The sequence below is a fragment of the Astatotilapia calliptera genome, chromosome 17, assembly GCF_964374335.1.
Source record: "Astatotilapia calliptera chromosome 17, fAstCal68.1, whole genome shotgun sequence".
NCBI classification, from domain to species: domain Eukaryota; kingdom Metazoa; phylum Chordata; class Actinopteri; order Cichliformes; family Cichlidae; genus Astatotilapia; species Astatotilapia calliptera.
This window is the reverse complement of record NC_137438.1, coordinates 2,232,735-2,250,207: the sequence shown is the minus strand read 5'-3', so window position 1 is coordinate 2,250,207 and position 17,473 is coordinate 2,232,735. Positions and strand designations below refer to the sequence as shown.

At 41.4% G+C, this 17,473-nt stretch overlaps 1 protein-coding gene across 2 annotated transcripts in view; it reads right to left on the bottom strand.

The window, feature by feature from the left end:
• Nucleotides 1-17,297, bottom strand: part of scube1 (signal peptide, CUB domain, EGF-like 1) — a 120,086-nt gene extending 102,789 nt beyond the window's left edge. For both annotated transcript variants that reach the window (XM_026146357.2, XM_026146358.2), the window contains exons 1-2: nucleotides 17,032-17,297; nucleotides 11,731-11,853 (exon numbers count right to left, since the gene is read on the bottom strand). In XM_026146357.2, the coding sequence (XP_026002142.2) occupies nucleotides 11,731-11,853; nucleotides 17,032-17,119 (211 nt within the window). In that variant the 5' untranslated portion in view covers nucleotides 17,120-17,297. The remainder of the gene's footprint in view (nucleotides 1-11,730; nucleotides 11,854-17,031) is intronic.
• Between the last annotated feature and the right edge of the window lie 176 nt (nucleotides 17,298-17,473).

Genomic DNA, 17,473 nt, shown 5'->3' with positions numbered 1-17,473 from the left:
GAAACAATGGATGCATAACAGTCCACACAATTCAACTAATTCGTGGCAACTTTTCTGAACTTCTGCTTATTGCGTAAGCGTTAAGTGCTCATATGTTTGTTTGACAGAGAGATTAGAGGGAGGTGGGGAGCTGTGTAGAAGGAGGAGGAAGGCATTTCACTGGATCTACTTTGCCTCAAACAGTGCCACTTCCTGCCCCTGAGCTGTTGCTGACATCTGACAGCAGTGCCCCAACACTGACTCAGTGGCTGCTGCTTCCGCTCACATGCACGCATTTTCTAATTACTAGAGAAATGTTTATGCTCCACGTCTCATCAAATGAATTAGGCGCCTTTGCTGATGGACCTACACCCCCACTCCCACACTGGAATTATATTCTGAAGGGCACAGGGAGTAAATGAGAAAGGGGGAGGATGCAGCTTTCCTTTCAGGTAGGATACTGGCCTCTGAAGGTTTCTAGTGTCTGGATTCTAAGTTGAATAATTACATGCTCTGTTTACTGAATACCAATGCTATTTTATGGCAGGAATTAATAAATAGGTAAATCAGAGGTTACTTTACTTCAGAATGCATTTTTCTGATAACTTTTTATTTTTACTTCCTACATTTTAGCACAAACATGTATAAATGGACGGGTTGTTATATAGTGCTCTTCTACTCTGAGCACTTAAAGCACTTACACAACTTGCCTCTTTTGCTATCTAACACTCAGATGGATGCGTGGGAGTATATTGCCCGAGCAACTTGGGATTAGTATCATGCCCAAAGATATTTGGTATGCAGACGGGCTGCTCCAGTGTCCATACCAAACATCAGTAACCTTGTAATGCCCTGCTTTAGCTCCTGAGCTATAGCCACCCCAGTCTGTGGGTTCTCCTCCCTACATTTTCAAAACACATTCACTACTTTAGGTTTCATTGAAATTTTAATTTCACAGCACTGCACACCTTCAAATGTCCTAAATAGAGGGAACAATAGCACATTAAAGACAGTCTTATTGGTGTATCCATCACTGTGGCATACAAAGTAATAGTTGCAGTTCTACACACGTCTCTGCAGTTTCTCTCGTCCTGTGATTCCCTCAAACTCCAATCCCCACACCATCAAAATAAAAAATACAAACAGCAAGAAATTTAAAAGAAAAAAATAAAAAGAATTAACCATAAATAAGAAGGATGTAACACTCTCAACCCATAGCTGGACTGGCCATCGGGCATACCGGACATTTGCCCGGTGGGCCGATGGTGATTTTTCGTTTTTATGGGCCGATGATTTTTTTTTTTTTTTTTTATGACAGTATAAACAATGAGACGTGGTGGATTGGCCAGATGCTGGCCGATGTGTAAAAATAACTCCGTTGTTTGGTGGTGGCATCACGGAGCTTCCACAGAGGCCAGCAGGTGGATGAGGGAAGGGGAGGCAGGAGGAGAGACCCGAGGCGGCCGCCGGTCCGAGTGTCAGGTGAACTGAACTTCAGGTAAGAAGTTATGACCTGCAGTCTGTCTGGGTCAGATATGAACCAAGCCTCGCCTCTGTCAGTGCTCCCCAGGGTGGCTGTGGCTACAATGTAGCTGCCATCACCAGTGTGTGAATGTGTGCGTGAATGGGTGGATGACTGGACGTGTAAAGTGCTTTGGGGTCCTTAGGGACTAGTAAAGCGCTATACAAATACAGACCATTTACCTTTTTTTTTTTTCAAGTTTAGGTGGAGTTTATTTTCGTTGTGCTGAGTTTTTACAGTCAGTTACAACAACTCGTACTGCGTGCTAGCTAGCATGACGGAGTTTCTACAGCTGGGTGGTGCTATGATGATGTTGAACTTTATTTTGTTCATAAGGTTAGTTAGTAGAGTTTCCAACCGTCCCCTAAAAAACTGAATCGTCTCGTATTCAGAGAAAATATTACGCGTTTCGTGTTGAGCTGAAAAGGAATACAGTTTATCCCGGACTTCTGCTACAATGAAAAAGACAAAAAGATGGATTTATTCTGTGTCTTTACACTGTCAGCTGCCTCTTCTTCTCTCATTCAATCATGAAACTGATCAATGATCAGCTGATCGGCTTTTCTCTCTCGTTTGTTTATCGCCCACTTTGCGCCAGAAAGAGGAAACCAGCGGATGTCGCGCTAAACAACAGCAGCACGTTTAAGCTTGATCAGCTGTTGTTAGAATTTATTTAATATTACTTTCTAGTATCAGCTGATGTTTGCTGGAGCCACAGCTGTAAAGCTGCTGGTCATGATGTCGGTTTGGTTATGTGGTGAGAGGGAAACATGAAGATGAAACCAGGAGATGTCCTTACTGAATCATCAGAGCTGTGATGGAGAAACAGGTTTACCTTTTAGGTGACATGAATGAGTTGAAGGGAAGTTATGAACTGTTTCTGAGAGACAAATAACACCAGGATCCTTTTTTTAGGTAGCTGACAGCTGGTAACTGTGCAGGGGCGGATCTAGCAAAGTGTTGCCAGGGGGCCAGGTAGGACATTAACAGGGAAAGGGGGGCACAAAGAAATACTTTTCTTTCTTATTCTCATTTAAAATATCTTGCTTTTAAAAAATAATTGTCTGAATCTTACAACCAAAGTTTTTATCTGATGTAAAATGTATAGAAATCATACATATATACCAACAAGACAGTGTACATCACAGTCACCACAGCGTCTGTTTTCATTCAAAGGCTTTATGGCTTTTCCTGTAATACCAGGGGGGCCGGTCTCTAGTCAAAATGCCCGGGGCGATTTTTTGTCCCAGTCCAGCCCTGTCTCAACCACAAAAAGAGTAAATGAATTAAATGTGTACTATTAAACATTAGGTCTCTCTCCTCTCAGTTCTTTTTAGTAAATACTTTAAAAATTAAACCGCACATTCAGTTACTGTGCCCTACAGAAACTTGGCTACAGCAGGATAAATATGTTAGTTTAAATGAAACAACACCGCCGAGTCATACAGTCAGAATCCTTGAAACCCAGGCCAAGGAGGAGGAGTGGCAGCAATCTTTCACTCCAGCCCATTAATCAGCTAAAGACCCTGGAAAAGATCTAACTCGTTGAAAGCCTGGCTCGCTGTCATGTGGACCCTAACCAGAAAGGTCACAAACAAGTTTTAGTTCTTATCTAGCATCCTCCTGGCCTTAATCAGAATTTCTGTCTGATTTCTCAGACTTTTTAACTTAGTGCTGAGCAGAGATGGGCAGTAACGTTACTTGTAACGCGTTACTGTAATCTGATTACTTTTTTTAAAGTAACGAGTAAAGTAAGGGATTACTATTGCAAAAACGATTACCGTTACTTTCCCGTAGGAACACTGCGTTACTGCGTTACTAAAACCGTGATTCTTTTGCAAGAGTGTCTCATGACAGTGATGTAAGCGAGTGCGCCGTTAGTGACAACAGCTGTGTGCAGATCAACAATGGATCACATATCGAGTGCAGAGAGAGTATGAGCGTGCAGTGTTTAAAGCGTGGAAGTACTGACCTTACTTTGAGTTTGATTCCATAAAAAGTGACAAAAACATTAGCGTCCATCGTGCGTGGGAAGAAAACTTCTTTTTACAGCGAAAAAAACCCCTAAACTTCCAACAAGCACCGAGTAGCTACGACGTAATGGGAAACTCACAGAGAAACTCGCGGATTCTTCCACTGACCGCTGCACACCTGCACCAGGGTAAACCTCCGCCTACCGCAGTCCTGCTTTACCGGTGAAAATAGAGCAACAGGACCGCTGAGTCTTTGCCTTTATTTATTTTCTGCTGTGTTTCACTTGCATCTATTTGAAAGACTGAGTGTAAACACAAAAAATATTTTATTTTATGAGCTGGAATGTGCAGAAAATAGGTTTAAATGTTAAACTAATTTATTCAAGTCAGAGAATGTTGCATATAATTTAATGTTTGCTTGATGCATAAAGTTAAAAGATTAAAACTGATAAACAAGTTTTAAAAAGAGACTTTTCCATTTGATTACATTTTGTATGATGGATTATGTAGAAAAAGTAGAATTGGGCTGAAAGATCTATCGCTTTATCACCTCTTCAGGTTGTAAATTGTGTTTTTAAAAAGCAACTAAGTAACTAAGTAATTAATTACTTTTGAAAATAAGTAATCAGTAAAGTAACGGGATTACTTTTTTGAGGAAGTAATCAGTAATTAGTTACTGGTTACTTTTTTCAAGTAACTTGACCAACACTGGTGCTGAGTTCAGATAAAAGAACAGTTGAAAAGCTTTCAGTTTATCAGAAATGCTGCAGAAGAGCACTACCTTAACAGGAGTGACCATATAAGCTTCTTTTAACTGACTCTGTGTTGAATTAAGAATTTCATTTTAAATTATTTTATTTTCATACAAAATCAGGTCCCATCAGGGTACTTCACTTTCAGACTGCAGGCTCTGTTGTGGTTCCTGGACTTTCCAACAGTAGGATGGTAGACAAAGCTCTCTCCTGTCAGGCCAATCTTTTTTTAGGTTTAGGACCAGAAAAATACATAAATAAAGAAGCTCTCACTACCACTGCTTACAGAATAGTAACCCATAAGTTTACCTGTGCTTTTATTGTAACTGTACATTCTTCAGCCATCATATTAAAACCACCTGGATTATGTATACCACACTTCTGTAGGTACTTTGTGTTACTTACATAAGTGCTGTGTGAGCCCAGCTTGTTCCTCTAAAATAGCTCGGATTCATCAGAAGACAGGCGTTTCTCCTGGTGTCGGAATTTTCCACATCTTCTAATACGGCAAACAAATGTCAATAACAGCTGGCCACAACCAGACCAACAAAACAACTTTAAGGGAATTTACCACCAGGCCCAAAACAAACAGTACAGTTAGCAACAAGCCTGTGAAGACAGTCATTAGTGGAAGCCAAACAGACCCACAACCTCGGTCACACAAGCCTAGTGCCTGACAACCTCTGATGGCTACAGAAAAATGTATAATGTGGTGTCTGGCTGTCGCCTGGGGAAATCAGCAAATCAGCAACGAGAGTGCTGCCCCCAAAAACCTCATGTGATTGTTTTGGTCACTCACAGACTGCTGCAGTCACTTCTCTACAAACACAATTTACTCTCCAAGTTGTAGTGAATCTTCACAACCTCACACAACACGCGAGAGCATTTTCATCTTCAAAGTAAACATTTGTCTTCCAAGTACAAGTTGTGTAACACAAAACACACATTTCAAAGGCACAACTTTTCCTTTAAAGTCACAGAGTCACCGTTAGCGTCACACAGTTCCATTGTTTGTTTGCAAGTAGCTGGCAGATAAGTCAGCGTGATATATGCAAACTTATGGTTCGTGTCACGTGTTTTATCACAGCTTGCTTATTGTAAGTCTGAAGCTTCTTTTAGACTTCTACTTCCCAGGTGAGGACCAAAAACAAAGAGGCATGAATGTATTACAACAGTATAGCGAGCAATCATGTAGTAAACTGCGACATCCCAAACAGTTACCAGTTACCATATCATATGGAGGCTGTATTTAGTGGACATCTGATTGACAACTGCTCTAAAACCAACTAAAGTCTTTACCGCTACATACTGATTTAGGTTTTCATCCCCCAAAATGAATGCGAGCTTATCCATGAGTCTGGGTGACAGAGAAAACGAAACATAAAGTTTGTACTTTGTTTGGAAACCATAACATGTCACAGTCTATCGCTCAGGCTGAGACTGTGGTTGGATACAGAGCCACAAAGCAGCTGTGTGGTTGCCAAGTCAAGACCGCTTATGTCATCGGGGCTTTGTCTTTCAACTCTGTATAGAGTGAGATGGACTGAAGGCTAAGGCCGGTAACAGTCTGTGTGGCATTTCTTTCCTCCTTCTGCACTTTTTCTGAGTGGCATTACTAATTGCCAAGAAGCAGGCTGTAGATGTTGCCTTAAGGCCTCGTTATCTATATATAAAACTGGAGCCTTGGTGAATCTGACCTGCTCCACTCAGAGTGTGCAAGGAAGTGTCAGAAAGACAGACAAGCGAGAGCGGGAGGTGCAGCAACACACTCAGCGATGGGTGGGATGGATTTCTGTGAGTGTGTGAGCTGAGTTATATCATCTATGTGTGTCTGTAGGTAGCCAGTGAGGAGAGGCTGACTGATGACGGAGGTGCAGACACCAGGCAGACAATGGCCTAGTATCTCTCTGCCATTTCGTCTTCATGCCCTCCCACCTGCTCTGTCTCCCTCATCATCCATTCCTCCCATGAGATGCACTTTTTCTCTCTTTCTCTGGGTGTTCGTCGAGCTTCTCCTCGTGTCATTTTGGGATTTATTTCTTAGAGCAGAAGAATGTGGTTAGAATTAGGCTTAACCTAAAGGTACGTGACAGGGTGGTGTAGGTTTTGAAACAGGCAACGATGCAAGGCAGCTGTCACTTACTCCAATAGTCAAATGTGCACATTGTTTACCAAGATCTCAATATGCGCTGTTGTTACGTGTACAACAGAAACCTCCTGGCAACTGGGAAAAACCAGTTACCCTGTAAGTGACAAGTGTCGGGTAACCACAGGGTGGCTTTGCAGACAACCCACAGCTCTGCAGCAGCCAGGTCACTCACTCCCTGGATCATCACATGCTGAAATGGAGCTAACCTTTCCATAAAAGATGAAGGAATGGTGCATGATATAAAACAAAGAAATAACAGGCATCTTTGTCATTTTAGGAGGGTTCTTTTGAATTGGAATACCTTCACTAATCTTGTGGAGTTTCTCTTCCCTGAACTATGAAAGATAAATATGGCCTGGAAATGCTCATTTCTAGTGCAACATGTCGCGAAGGTAGACTGAGCACACAGATCATCTCCCGTGGTCACCAGAGCTCGAGTCCCAGCCATGACAAAAGCACAAGAGAGTGAGAGGTTTCTAATGGAGCTGCACAGGCCAACTCCCTCTGGAACCTCGAAATTGCGTTGTAGTTATGTCATCATCAACATAATCTATGGCTTTGTTGTTTCTTTACATGTATTGACACTGATTTTCAATATTTAGCTGAACTTTTGACCATACAAACTCTTTCAACCTTGAATATGAGCCAGACCTTCAAGATTTTGCAATTGTTTTGGTGTGAAAAAACCAAATCAGTCTACATTGTTGATTTCTTTGGACACTTGTTTATTGCTTGACAAACTTTCTCAAAACTAAAGAATTTTCCAGTAAAATATCTGCAGGTGTTTTTTTTATCAAGAAACATCAAAGTTCTCAAGAACTTTGGACGTGAGGTCAAGCTCGATGTGTTCGCAGCACAGATGTCAGATCCTCATCCAGGTGTTTTGATGGTAGAGAAAGCACAAAAAAGGTTCTCTACCATCTAATGCAAATGTGACATGTTGCTTCTTACTTATGTCCAGAAAAGTAAAGCTGATAGTTCACTTTAAAAGACGATGCCATGCGGAGCCACACTGTCAGGAGAGACATACCAAGCAAATGCTCGGAGAACTCCGCGGCCCCTTACATTGATCCACAACTGTCATGAAGTTTATAGACACGAAGGACAAACATGCTGGGCTACCACATGCTGCCAGAAAAGCTTCAGCGTACCTTGGCATTTGTTCTCCAAGCATCTTGAACTCTGCTACAGGAACAAAACACAATTCTTTCACTACGATCTCACGCCATCGTTTGGTGTTCAGAGTGCATCAGTGTAAAATCTCCCCTGTAAGATCCAACCCATCAAAAAATATCCAGAACATTCTGATGTTTATTAACCCTTACCACAAGATCCACAAACATTTTTTCGCTATATCATGTTGTTTATGACATATTTATTATATTTTTAATATATATTTATTATATATTTTTATATCACATTTGATACTTTGGGCATTTTTGGCAACTTTTCTTAACAACGTTAATTTTAGGCAAAAAAGTTTTGTCCATAACATTTTGAAATTATGGCAAGTATTGATCATGTTGCTGAGATAGAGGTCTATCATATATGATACAAAGGGCATTATATATTATATATATAAACTACTGTAAAGCCAGTAGCATATGATTCACACTCATTCAGCTAAAGGAGAATGATTCCTTCCAATGGGGCAAGAAAAACCATGCGAGCAAAACGCCCCTGTACAGAATGAGAGCTCCACTCATTGCTTAGAAGTTTCAGGTTCTTCAGTGTTTTCTGTGAGTTACAAAATGCTGCTGGTGACTTTGCTGAGGAGGTCAGTTTTGTCTTATAGTATATCAAGACATGAAGTGGATAACGAAAGCACTCCCTGATGCAGACACAGCACACTGCTGTGTTGCAATAACAGCTAATGAACAACTTCAGGAACCCAGAATTTTCTTTACATTTGGACTTACTGTCTGTAGTGATTCAATGCAATGGAGAGGTGTTTACCAGCAAAGCAGACGTGTTAAAGAGCTCAGCCACTCTGCAACAACAAAGCCTGCATCACAGCAACATTTCAGTAGTTGCCAATTATATTTCAATCTGTTTACTGGAGTTAACATCAGAAAACGGTAGTTATGCACAGGAAACATACTAATAAAATCACTTGGGCAAACACTGACACTGTGGTTGCATGCAGTCTTATTGGTCATTATAACCCCCAATGTTTGCCAATGCTGATGTCACCATAACGCCCTCCATCACCCCACATCCTCCTTACGTTGTGCTAAGATGTTTATTAGTTTGATTTGGTCAGATCCACCCCATGACCATTACCTCCAGTTTCAAAAAGCAAAGATGGAAGTCTTCAGAAATCAGACTTGACACTATACACATAACTGTCTTTTGTGCCAGTGCTTCTACAGCATCGCCCTTACTTTCAGTACAGGCCACGGTTTATTTGGTTCTTAAGACGTGTCTATTTACAAAGCATGAAGAGTGCATCTGGAGGTCTCTGAAACACAGGTGCTCTGGACCTGGGAAAGATGACAAATGAGAGCAGCAGTCTGGGCTATCATAAATTTCTCGGTCAATGCACTTTTAAGAAATGGGGAGTAAAATGTCTCTTATAAGCACTTCTTTTGACACAGTTTTTCATGATCCTCTGAATGTTTCACTACACTGCTGAGTGATCATCCACTGATATGGAGTGATGCTGATAATAAAGACACAGAGATGACCTTAGAGCTGCGGAGAGCAAGCACAGAGACTCTGCTGCTTCCAGGTGCTTCCAGGAATAGCAGAGCCACTAATGGCGCTGGCCAGCAAAGTGGGCTGTAATGCCTGTTGATGGAAAACACAGCCGGCCAATTACAGCGACCATATCTAATCACCAGGGTCAAGGGTCAACTCCCATCCACCATCTGTCTTCATTTGGCGTCTCTGTCATGAGCTGTTGCTTCATTGCCAGTGAAGAGTTTAAAAGACCTGAATGTACAGTCATGAGGCAAAGGGAGGACAGTGCATGACACGTACACAGTGAACAGTGATGTCCTAGCTGACATTCAAGGTCCATCCATAGTGCACTTCACAAACATGCTCACACTGATTCAAAGGTATCTGTGGCTGATGGGACAGATCTGCTCAGACAGCAACATTACGGAGGGACATCATAACCTTGAAAAGTCTGGAGCCTCCTGCCGTCTCCTCTCAGAGGAGAGAGAGAAGCTGTTGTCATTCAGCACACATGGTTTAGAAAGACTGAGTGTCAAGTGTAATAAATCACCCTGTCTATGCAAACAGAAACAGAGACAGATCCGCGTGTATTCTGAGACATTAGTGTGCACAGTCAGTAATTATGCATGTCTAAAGGGTCAGTTCATCCAAAAATGACATCATTGTGAGATAAGAGCACATGCTGATAGTAGAGAAGAGAGTTCATGGAAAGATCAAATGGCAAGTTGTTGTTGTTGTGCTTTAAACTCACTGTAAAAAGTGGAAGATGTTCTACTGACAGTAGATGTTGTAGCATTTTATTTTAAAAAGTTAAGCTAGCTCTTGTGGATTAATAATAATTCTCCTCTATATGTACTGCATCACATCCTGTCTGGGAACTGTTGGATTTGAACTAAATATTAAAGTTTCTATTTGAAGTTTGAAAAACCCCACAAAGCCAGAAAGACAAAGAGTTTCTCCAACTAGAGATTAGAGGGTTTTTCCATAGCATTCCTTAGATGCATTATTTTTTTCAGTCAGTCACTTCTCACTGGAATTTCACATAATGTTAGCTAGCTAGTAGCTCACAGAGCTAGCAGGCGTCTAACAAGAGAAGTTAAAAAAGAAAAGAAAACTGAAAACACAAAGACTGGACCGATGTTACAGAACAACTGCCTATTGAAAACCCATGAAAAATTCCCACACTGAGGACCTGAATGAAAAAGCTGCAATTTAGCTTGAACAAGCTGATTAGACCTGGTTTACATAATCTAGTTAAAGTGGCTATCCAACTCAGTGAGTTACAGATCAGCCACAGCGATCCTGTCATGTTCCTAGACTCTAGTTCTGATTGGTGAATTATCATTGCTGTTGGGAATGATGACTATTTCATAGTCAGCTGAAAATGTCATTTATTATAACCAGATCTGAGGCGATAAAACAGGAAATAGAAATATACTTAAATTAAACCAGTGTGGGAAAGATTAGATGATCACAGTGGTCCTGTGAGCACGTTTAAATAAATGTGTGACAGCCTAGACCTAACAGAGGGTGAGAGGTGGAGAAAGTGTATCTGTGCAGTCGGCTGTGGCTCCAGCTGTGGTGTGCTTTCAGGCAGGAGTGGAGGTGTGAGCGCACAGCCGGGTGCCGCCCCCTTCTCACCCCGACACCCTCAATAAGTCGCTTTCTCTCCGTTAATTAGGAGAACCCTGTGGGTGTGGGGTGTGGGGGTTGTGAAACAGCTGTCCATCCTGCGGTTGCATCAGAGGCCCAGTTCATGCACTCACATCTAAGCAAATTCACAATAATTATGATGAACATCACCTATCCTTCATGTGAGGAGAGCATACTCTGATACAACAGTCAAAAAGTCAGAAGCAACCAAGTATTTTAGTCTTCTTTCAAAGACTTTCAAAGATTTGCTGTGCTATTAGAAAAGTTTGTACACTGTCATCATTGTCATAGTCCCTCTGTGATCAGCGTAGAATGAACCTGTTATACATCTTACAGCAAGGCAACGTCTTTGACAAATCAGTGGAATAGCCTCAAACACTTTCACAATGGAAACCCAGTTAGCAGTAACTGACTTTAAAAATAAAGTTATAAAATTATAAAATGGAAAATTGTCATTCTTGAAAACAAAAAAGTAAAATGAATCACCAAATTTGCTCGAAGAACTGTTAATAACCTAACAACCTGCCCAAGCGAGTCTCTGTGTGAGAAACACCAGACTGGCTGCATTGTACACCTTTGTATAAGAGTCATAGTTCAATTAGCACCGCCTGTCAGATGCTCATATAGTATTAGAAACCACCATGCACCACCACCCCCACACCTTTTAGATATCAAATAGCAGCCATTATTCAAACCAAGTGTTTTACTCTTCCTTCAAAGACGTGTTACTGCTAGAAAAGTCTGTTTTTAGGTTGTGATCCAACGCTATCAACGTCTCCATGAAGAGGTTGTTTCAAGCTATTGCTAGATCTGCCAGGCATCTTGTTTAAAGCATACTAAGGACTTAAAGCTGTTTGTCTCAACCTATTGCTTCTGGATGTGCTCTCACTCTCAAAGAGGAGTAACATGAAGATGTGCTTTGCGTTCATATTCTATAACAACTGGTACATTCCTGCGTAAATCCCAGCCATTACTGATTGTGCTTTCACTGGGATGAACCGAAGGAAACGTAGCACTCACCCTCGCACTGTTTCCCATCTCCCTTGTATCCAGGCTTGCAGATGCAGTTGTAGGATTTGGCTGTGTTCTGGCAGAGGGCGTCGATGTGGCAGTCGTCTGAGTCCTCTGCGCACTCATCTACATCTGCACAAACACAAAACATCAGCACCTAATTAGACGCGAGTCCCTGGATCAATGAACTCCACGGTGTTGCATGTGATAACTGATATATTGTTGTGATGTGATGTCATCACTTTACACATGTGAGCTAACTTAACAATTACAGAAGGTTTTTTGTATTTCCTTTGTTTGTTTGTTTGTTTGTTTGTTTGTTTGTTTGTTTGTTTGTTTGTTTGTTCGTTCGTTCGTTTGTTTGTTCGTTTGTTTGTTTGTTTGTTTGTTTGTTTGTTTGTTTGTTTGTTTGTTTGTTTGTTTGTTTGTTTGTTTGTTTTGCCTGTCCCGTTTGGTTCTTTAGCTGTCAGAATTGTTGTCTGAAGGCCAACAAAGATACCCGACAGATTTACTTTATCAATCATCATCATGATATTGATATGATAGTGGTTGAGAGAGTCATTGAGGCTATTATAAAACCGTTTACATACATCTGTAATTTATCATTTCAAACTGGTCGATTTCCAGACAGAATGAAAATAGCAATAACTATAAAACCACATTACATTCCCTTTTTACTCTTCAAAAAAAAGCAATTCGAATCATCCACAATGCAGGTTATAGGGAACATACAAACTCACTATTTTTGCAGTCTGAAATATTGAAAATTGGCGATCTAGTGAAATTCCAAACAGCATAAATTCTATTCAAAGCAAAAAATAAAGAACTGCCAGGTAATATTCAGAGTATGTTTTTTTTGAAAGAAGGAAGTTATAATTTAAGGGGTTTTTGTAACTTCAAAACAATGAAGGCACGTACAAGAAAGAGCTTTTGTGTTTCTGTGCATGGAGTGAAACTGTGGAACAAACTGAATATGGAATTAAAGCAATGTCCAAACATAAAACTGTTCAAAAAGAGTTATAAAAATATGATCTTCTCGATCTATAAAGAAAAGGAAAATATTGAAATTAAGTGAATGTCTCTATTTTAAAAAAAAAAAAAATTATGATGTGATATTACAGTATATATTATATCAGAAATCTGTTCACTGTTTTTATTACAAATGTTATCAGTAAGGAAGCTGACTAAATATTAACTGATAATTTATGGCAAAGGGGTGGGATTAAATAAGTGTTTACTTCTTCCCTTTCAACATGTAAATTAATCAGAAGGTTTTTTGTATGTATTTTGTATACTACTTTTTTTCTCTCTTATTTTCTTTTCTAAGTGTACTTGTATATTGTTCACATGTTGAAATAAATTACCAATCAATCAATCAATCAAATGGATCATCATCATGCCGTATCGGTCCATTTGATCGACCATTGTTGTTGTTATTTATTTTATTTTCAGTTGTTACAGACGGGACAGACATGGCTGTGGGACAGGAAAGGAAGAAAGAAAGAAAAAGAGAGGGGAAGAGGGACAGTGAGAAAGGGCACTTAAAAAGAGAAAGAAAAAAACCTCCCGGATCACCTGTTGAGAGAAAAAAAAAGAAAACAAGCAAAAAAAGAGAGCAACATAATAAACACAACACCATCGCATTAATCTAGCTACGTGTGAATAACAGTAAATACTAAATATTGAAAGTTGTTGTGCAGCACGCAGGATCGACAGCACACAATTTACTTTGAGGTAGCAGCCAGGTTTGTGTTAGTTTGTGTCTGTGAACAGTGAACACCTGTGTACACACCTGTGTGGATGAGCGTGCTTGTATTCAAAAAGGGTATTTCCATTTATTAAACAGGAAGCTCCTGTGTTGGATACACTTGCAGCAATGAGCAAGTGGTCATTGCTGCACTTTACCGAGACAGGAGCGTCCTTTGGTGACAACACATATATACAGAACAGATTCAGAAAAGGATGCTTTGGCTTGTTTAATTACAAAGTTTGCCCAGCAGGGGGCTCTGACTGTATTGTTCTCAGCACTGTCTGCAGTACATGTAGCAGAGTACATGTCAGAGAGCCCAGAGATAATAAAATCATTTGAGAAATAAATTGCTAAAGTTATTTAAATATAAACCAGTTGTTATGAACACGTAGTGTGCATCAGTTTGATAGTAATATTCCCACTGACACATTTGGGTTCTTCATATTCTTCTCTCAAACGAGCAGTGACTGCTGTTGAATATGAACAATAAGAGAATTGATGAGTGAAACTAGCTACTCTGTGCGATGTGTCGTCCAGTCACGTGAACACAGAGTGGCCAAGCGTGGAAACAGGTTGAGGTTCAAGCACCCACTGATAACTCTGATGAAACACACTGATTTAATACTGTAACAGTGTAACAATGTTCCAGCACTCAACTTCCACATTTCCACACAGTCTGTGAACTTCATTTAAGGAATGCTTTCCATTCTTGGTCTAAGCAACAAAACTTAAAACTGCAACAAGTGAAAGTCCTTCATTTATAATTTTACCAATGTGGAAGTTTCATCATGAAAAAATGAATTAAAGTATTAAAGTTCTCTATGTAGAAAAGCACTTTAATGACATTATTTTCACTCATACATTACTGTCAGGATTCAGCTGTTAGTTTTTTATACTTCATATCTAACTGCATGTATCTGCTCACTAAGATTGCTTTGGTTTATCTGGGCCCAGATTGTCTGTGCAGAGGTGCTACGAGCTCAGTGAGCTGTTCTAGGGGAATACTCGTCTCGTGACTTCCAGGATGGGGTTTTACCCTGATGTGTTGTTGCAATGGTAATCCTGCTCAGCATGAGAGGAAACGTCATTTGTTGTATGAGTTCAGGAACCAGTGGTGCAAAGCTAACAACTGAACACCTCTAATTTAAAAAAAACCTGCCTAGATGCACCACTGGTTGGTCTCAGATAGCCGGACTCAGCTGCTGAAGGAGAGCTGTTCATGACTGGGCTTGGGGACAGCTCGATGAACCTGATTTTATGTTAAGGTCTTGTTGAAAGTCATTCTTTGATGAGGCAGCTCATGCGGTAGAGTGGGTGGTCTACCAACTGGAAGGCTGGTGAATCGATCCCCAGCTCCTCTAGTTGAGGTGTCCTTGGCAAAAGACAGAGTCCACAGTTGCCTGCGATCCATATATGTGCATGTAGGATATATGTGTGCATGATTGGGTGAATGAAATGTGTAGTAGGGAGTGCCCAGCTTGAGTAGAAAGGTGCTATAAAGATGCTATATAAGTACCAGTCCATTTACCATTTACCCTGACAACCAGGAGACATGATCTGTCCTGCTTATCCTGTGTCTGCTCCAAGGTCTCCTCACCAACAGCTCACCTTAAACTCCAGCAGGCATCCTAATCAGATGCCCCGACCAATGTTGAGGACATATGTAACTCAAACTTCTACTTAAAAACCCGGGTAACTGTACTCAGGCTCTATTCTGGCACAGCTTGTATTGTATAGAGGTCAAGTATCCACGAACTCGAGAAAATATTGTGAGAACCATCAAATTAATAAAAGCAAATGAAAGACGAGTAATTACTCGTCCATCATGTCAGACATTTGTGTTATTAGACACACTTTTGTTAGACAATAAGAAAAGTGAAAACAGTTTGAGATATTATAACCCAGACTATTCTGTTCGATGGATCAAAGTGTGAGAGAAAAGATTGTAAAGCTCCAGGTTAAACCCATGGTTCGACCAGCTGTCTATAAATGATTTGAATAAAATGATGTGTGCTGCCTTATTCAGCTTTAATGTGACTAATTTGGCTCTTTTGCTGTTTTAAATCGTTCATTTTACCTTTTTGTTTTGCTTGAGAGTGTGACAGTGAAGGAGAGCTCTCCCGTCATGGTGCAGCTGCAGATGACATGCAGAGAGCAAAGGGCTTAACAGCTCTTCAATTGATCAAGTTATTGATAGAGGAGCTGGTCACATCTGGGCCTCAATCCAAGGGCAAAGGGCCAGCTTATTACAGAGGGAATAAACACACACACACATTCACACAAGGGGGGGACTCACAAACACAGACACAGAGATTTGTTGGATCCTACTGTCAGATCCTTCACCATCTCCACAGAGCTGCTTTCCTCGTCCTCCGCTTCCACCAGAATACAAAAGGCCAAGGTGTAGGCTAGCTACAGGCGATGAATACACCTTAAAAGGAATTTTCCAATAAATAATTTCCCAATGGAAAGAAAAAAAGTTTGGACCTAATTTGTGTAGAAGTGAGAAAGAGAAAACTAAAAAGTGGTCTGAGGGTTTCAGCTCCAAGTTGTAGCGTTTTATTTTATTAGATCATTGGAGGGGGGCATTTTAGGAGTTTGTCTGCGCTGCCTGCGTCGTGGTTCGCTGTCTCAATAACCTCACCCTGTTCCCAGAGGTGAGAGTCTTAACAATATGCTGCTGCTACTACAGGCTCGTTATTGGCGCCTGCTGCCTGCCTGTTCCTCCTGGGACTTTTGACGGTCCTCCTGTCACCTTCACCAACCCTCCTCACCCCACATTTACACACACACACACACACATACACACACACACACACACGCACGCACGCACGCACGCACACACACACACACACACACACACACACACGCACGCACGCACGCACGCACACACCTCCCTCCTCGTCCCCTCCTCCAGCTCTGGAAAGCCGGAGACGAGATGCTACGTTTCGTTAAATGACTTGCGCCGTCTCACCCCCTGAGTAAAATCCTGAAATCAGGCAGCGCTCTCACTCCAAATCAAAGCAAACGAGAGCCCAGACCATAGATCAAGCTGTGGTTTCCGACTGAAACTGACCTTTGCGCGCAGGAAACAGAAGTTCCGGTGAAGTCTGGGAGACCACTAAACCAAATTGCGCGTCACAAATGCCGCACAGAGGGAAAACGGTGATGTAAAACAGAGGTCCTGCCAAAGTGGTGTCACTTAGCTTAATAGATCAAGTATGCTTTTATGAAACGCCCAAGTTAAATTCACACCGAGCGAAAATAGTGCGCAATCGCGAGTTTTCAGTGCCATGAAGTGTAGTTTTTGCATCAACACAGCGCTGTTATGTCACATGAAAACAAGTGCCATGTAATGTCATTGCTGTATTAATACACAATGCGATTGTAGTTAAAAGGTAAGTTTAAAGACGTCGGGATATTTGAAAGATTGTTTTAAAGTCTCCAGCGACAATATTTTCACTCATCATTTCCTCATCGGAGCCGGCAAGACAGAAGCCACCACAAAAGTACTAATGGTTGACAATAAAGCAAGACAGAGAGGAAAGGGGAGCGCTTACCTGCCAGTCCGGCATTCCCCATCACCCCGCAAGTATTTATGAGGAGGATGAACAAACAAAAGTCCCGAGAAAAACAAGCGCTCCCCATGCTGACAGACGGTGTGAGGATTCAGCACGGCTTTTCTGGGGGTTTGGACTGGACTGAGTGGTGTGTGTGTGTGTGTGTGTGTGTGTGTGTGTGTGTGTGTGTGTGTGTGTGTGTGTGTGTGTGTGACAGGAGAGGAGGAGGACCGCTTTCAGTGGACTGGCAGTGCAAGAGAAGAGAGAGGGGGGGGGGGGGGGGGGGGGAGAGAGAGAGAGAGAGAGACGGGGAGGGGTGGTGGTGGTGGGGATCCTAGCTTTCTGATTGGCCGGTGTATGCCGGTAAGAACGAGAGAGAGAGAGAGTGGGCGACTACAGGGTGGCTACAACGTGAAGGAGGTACTCGGGTTCTTTTCAAGCT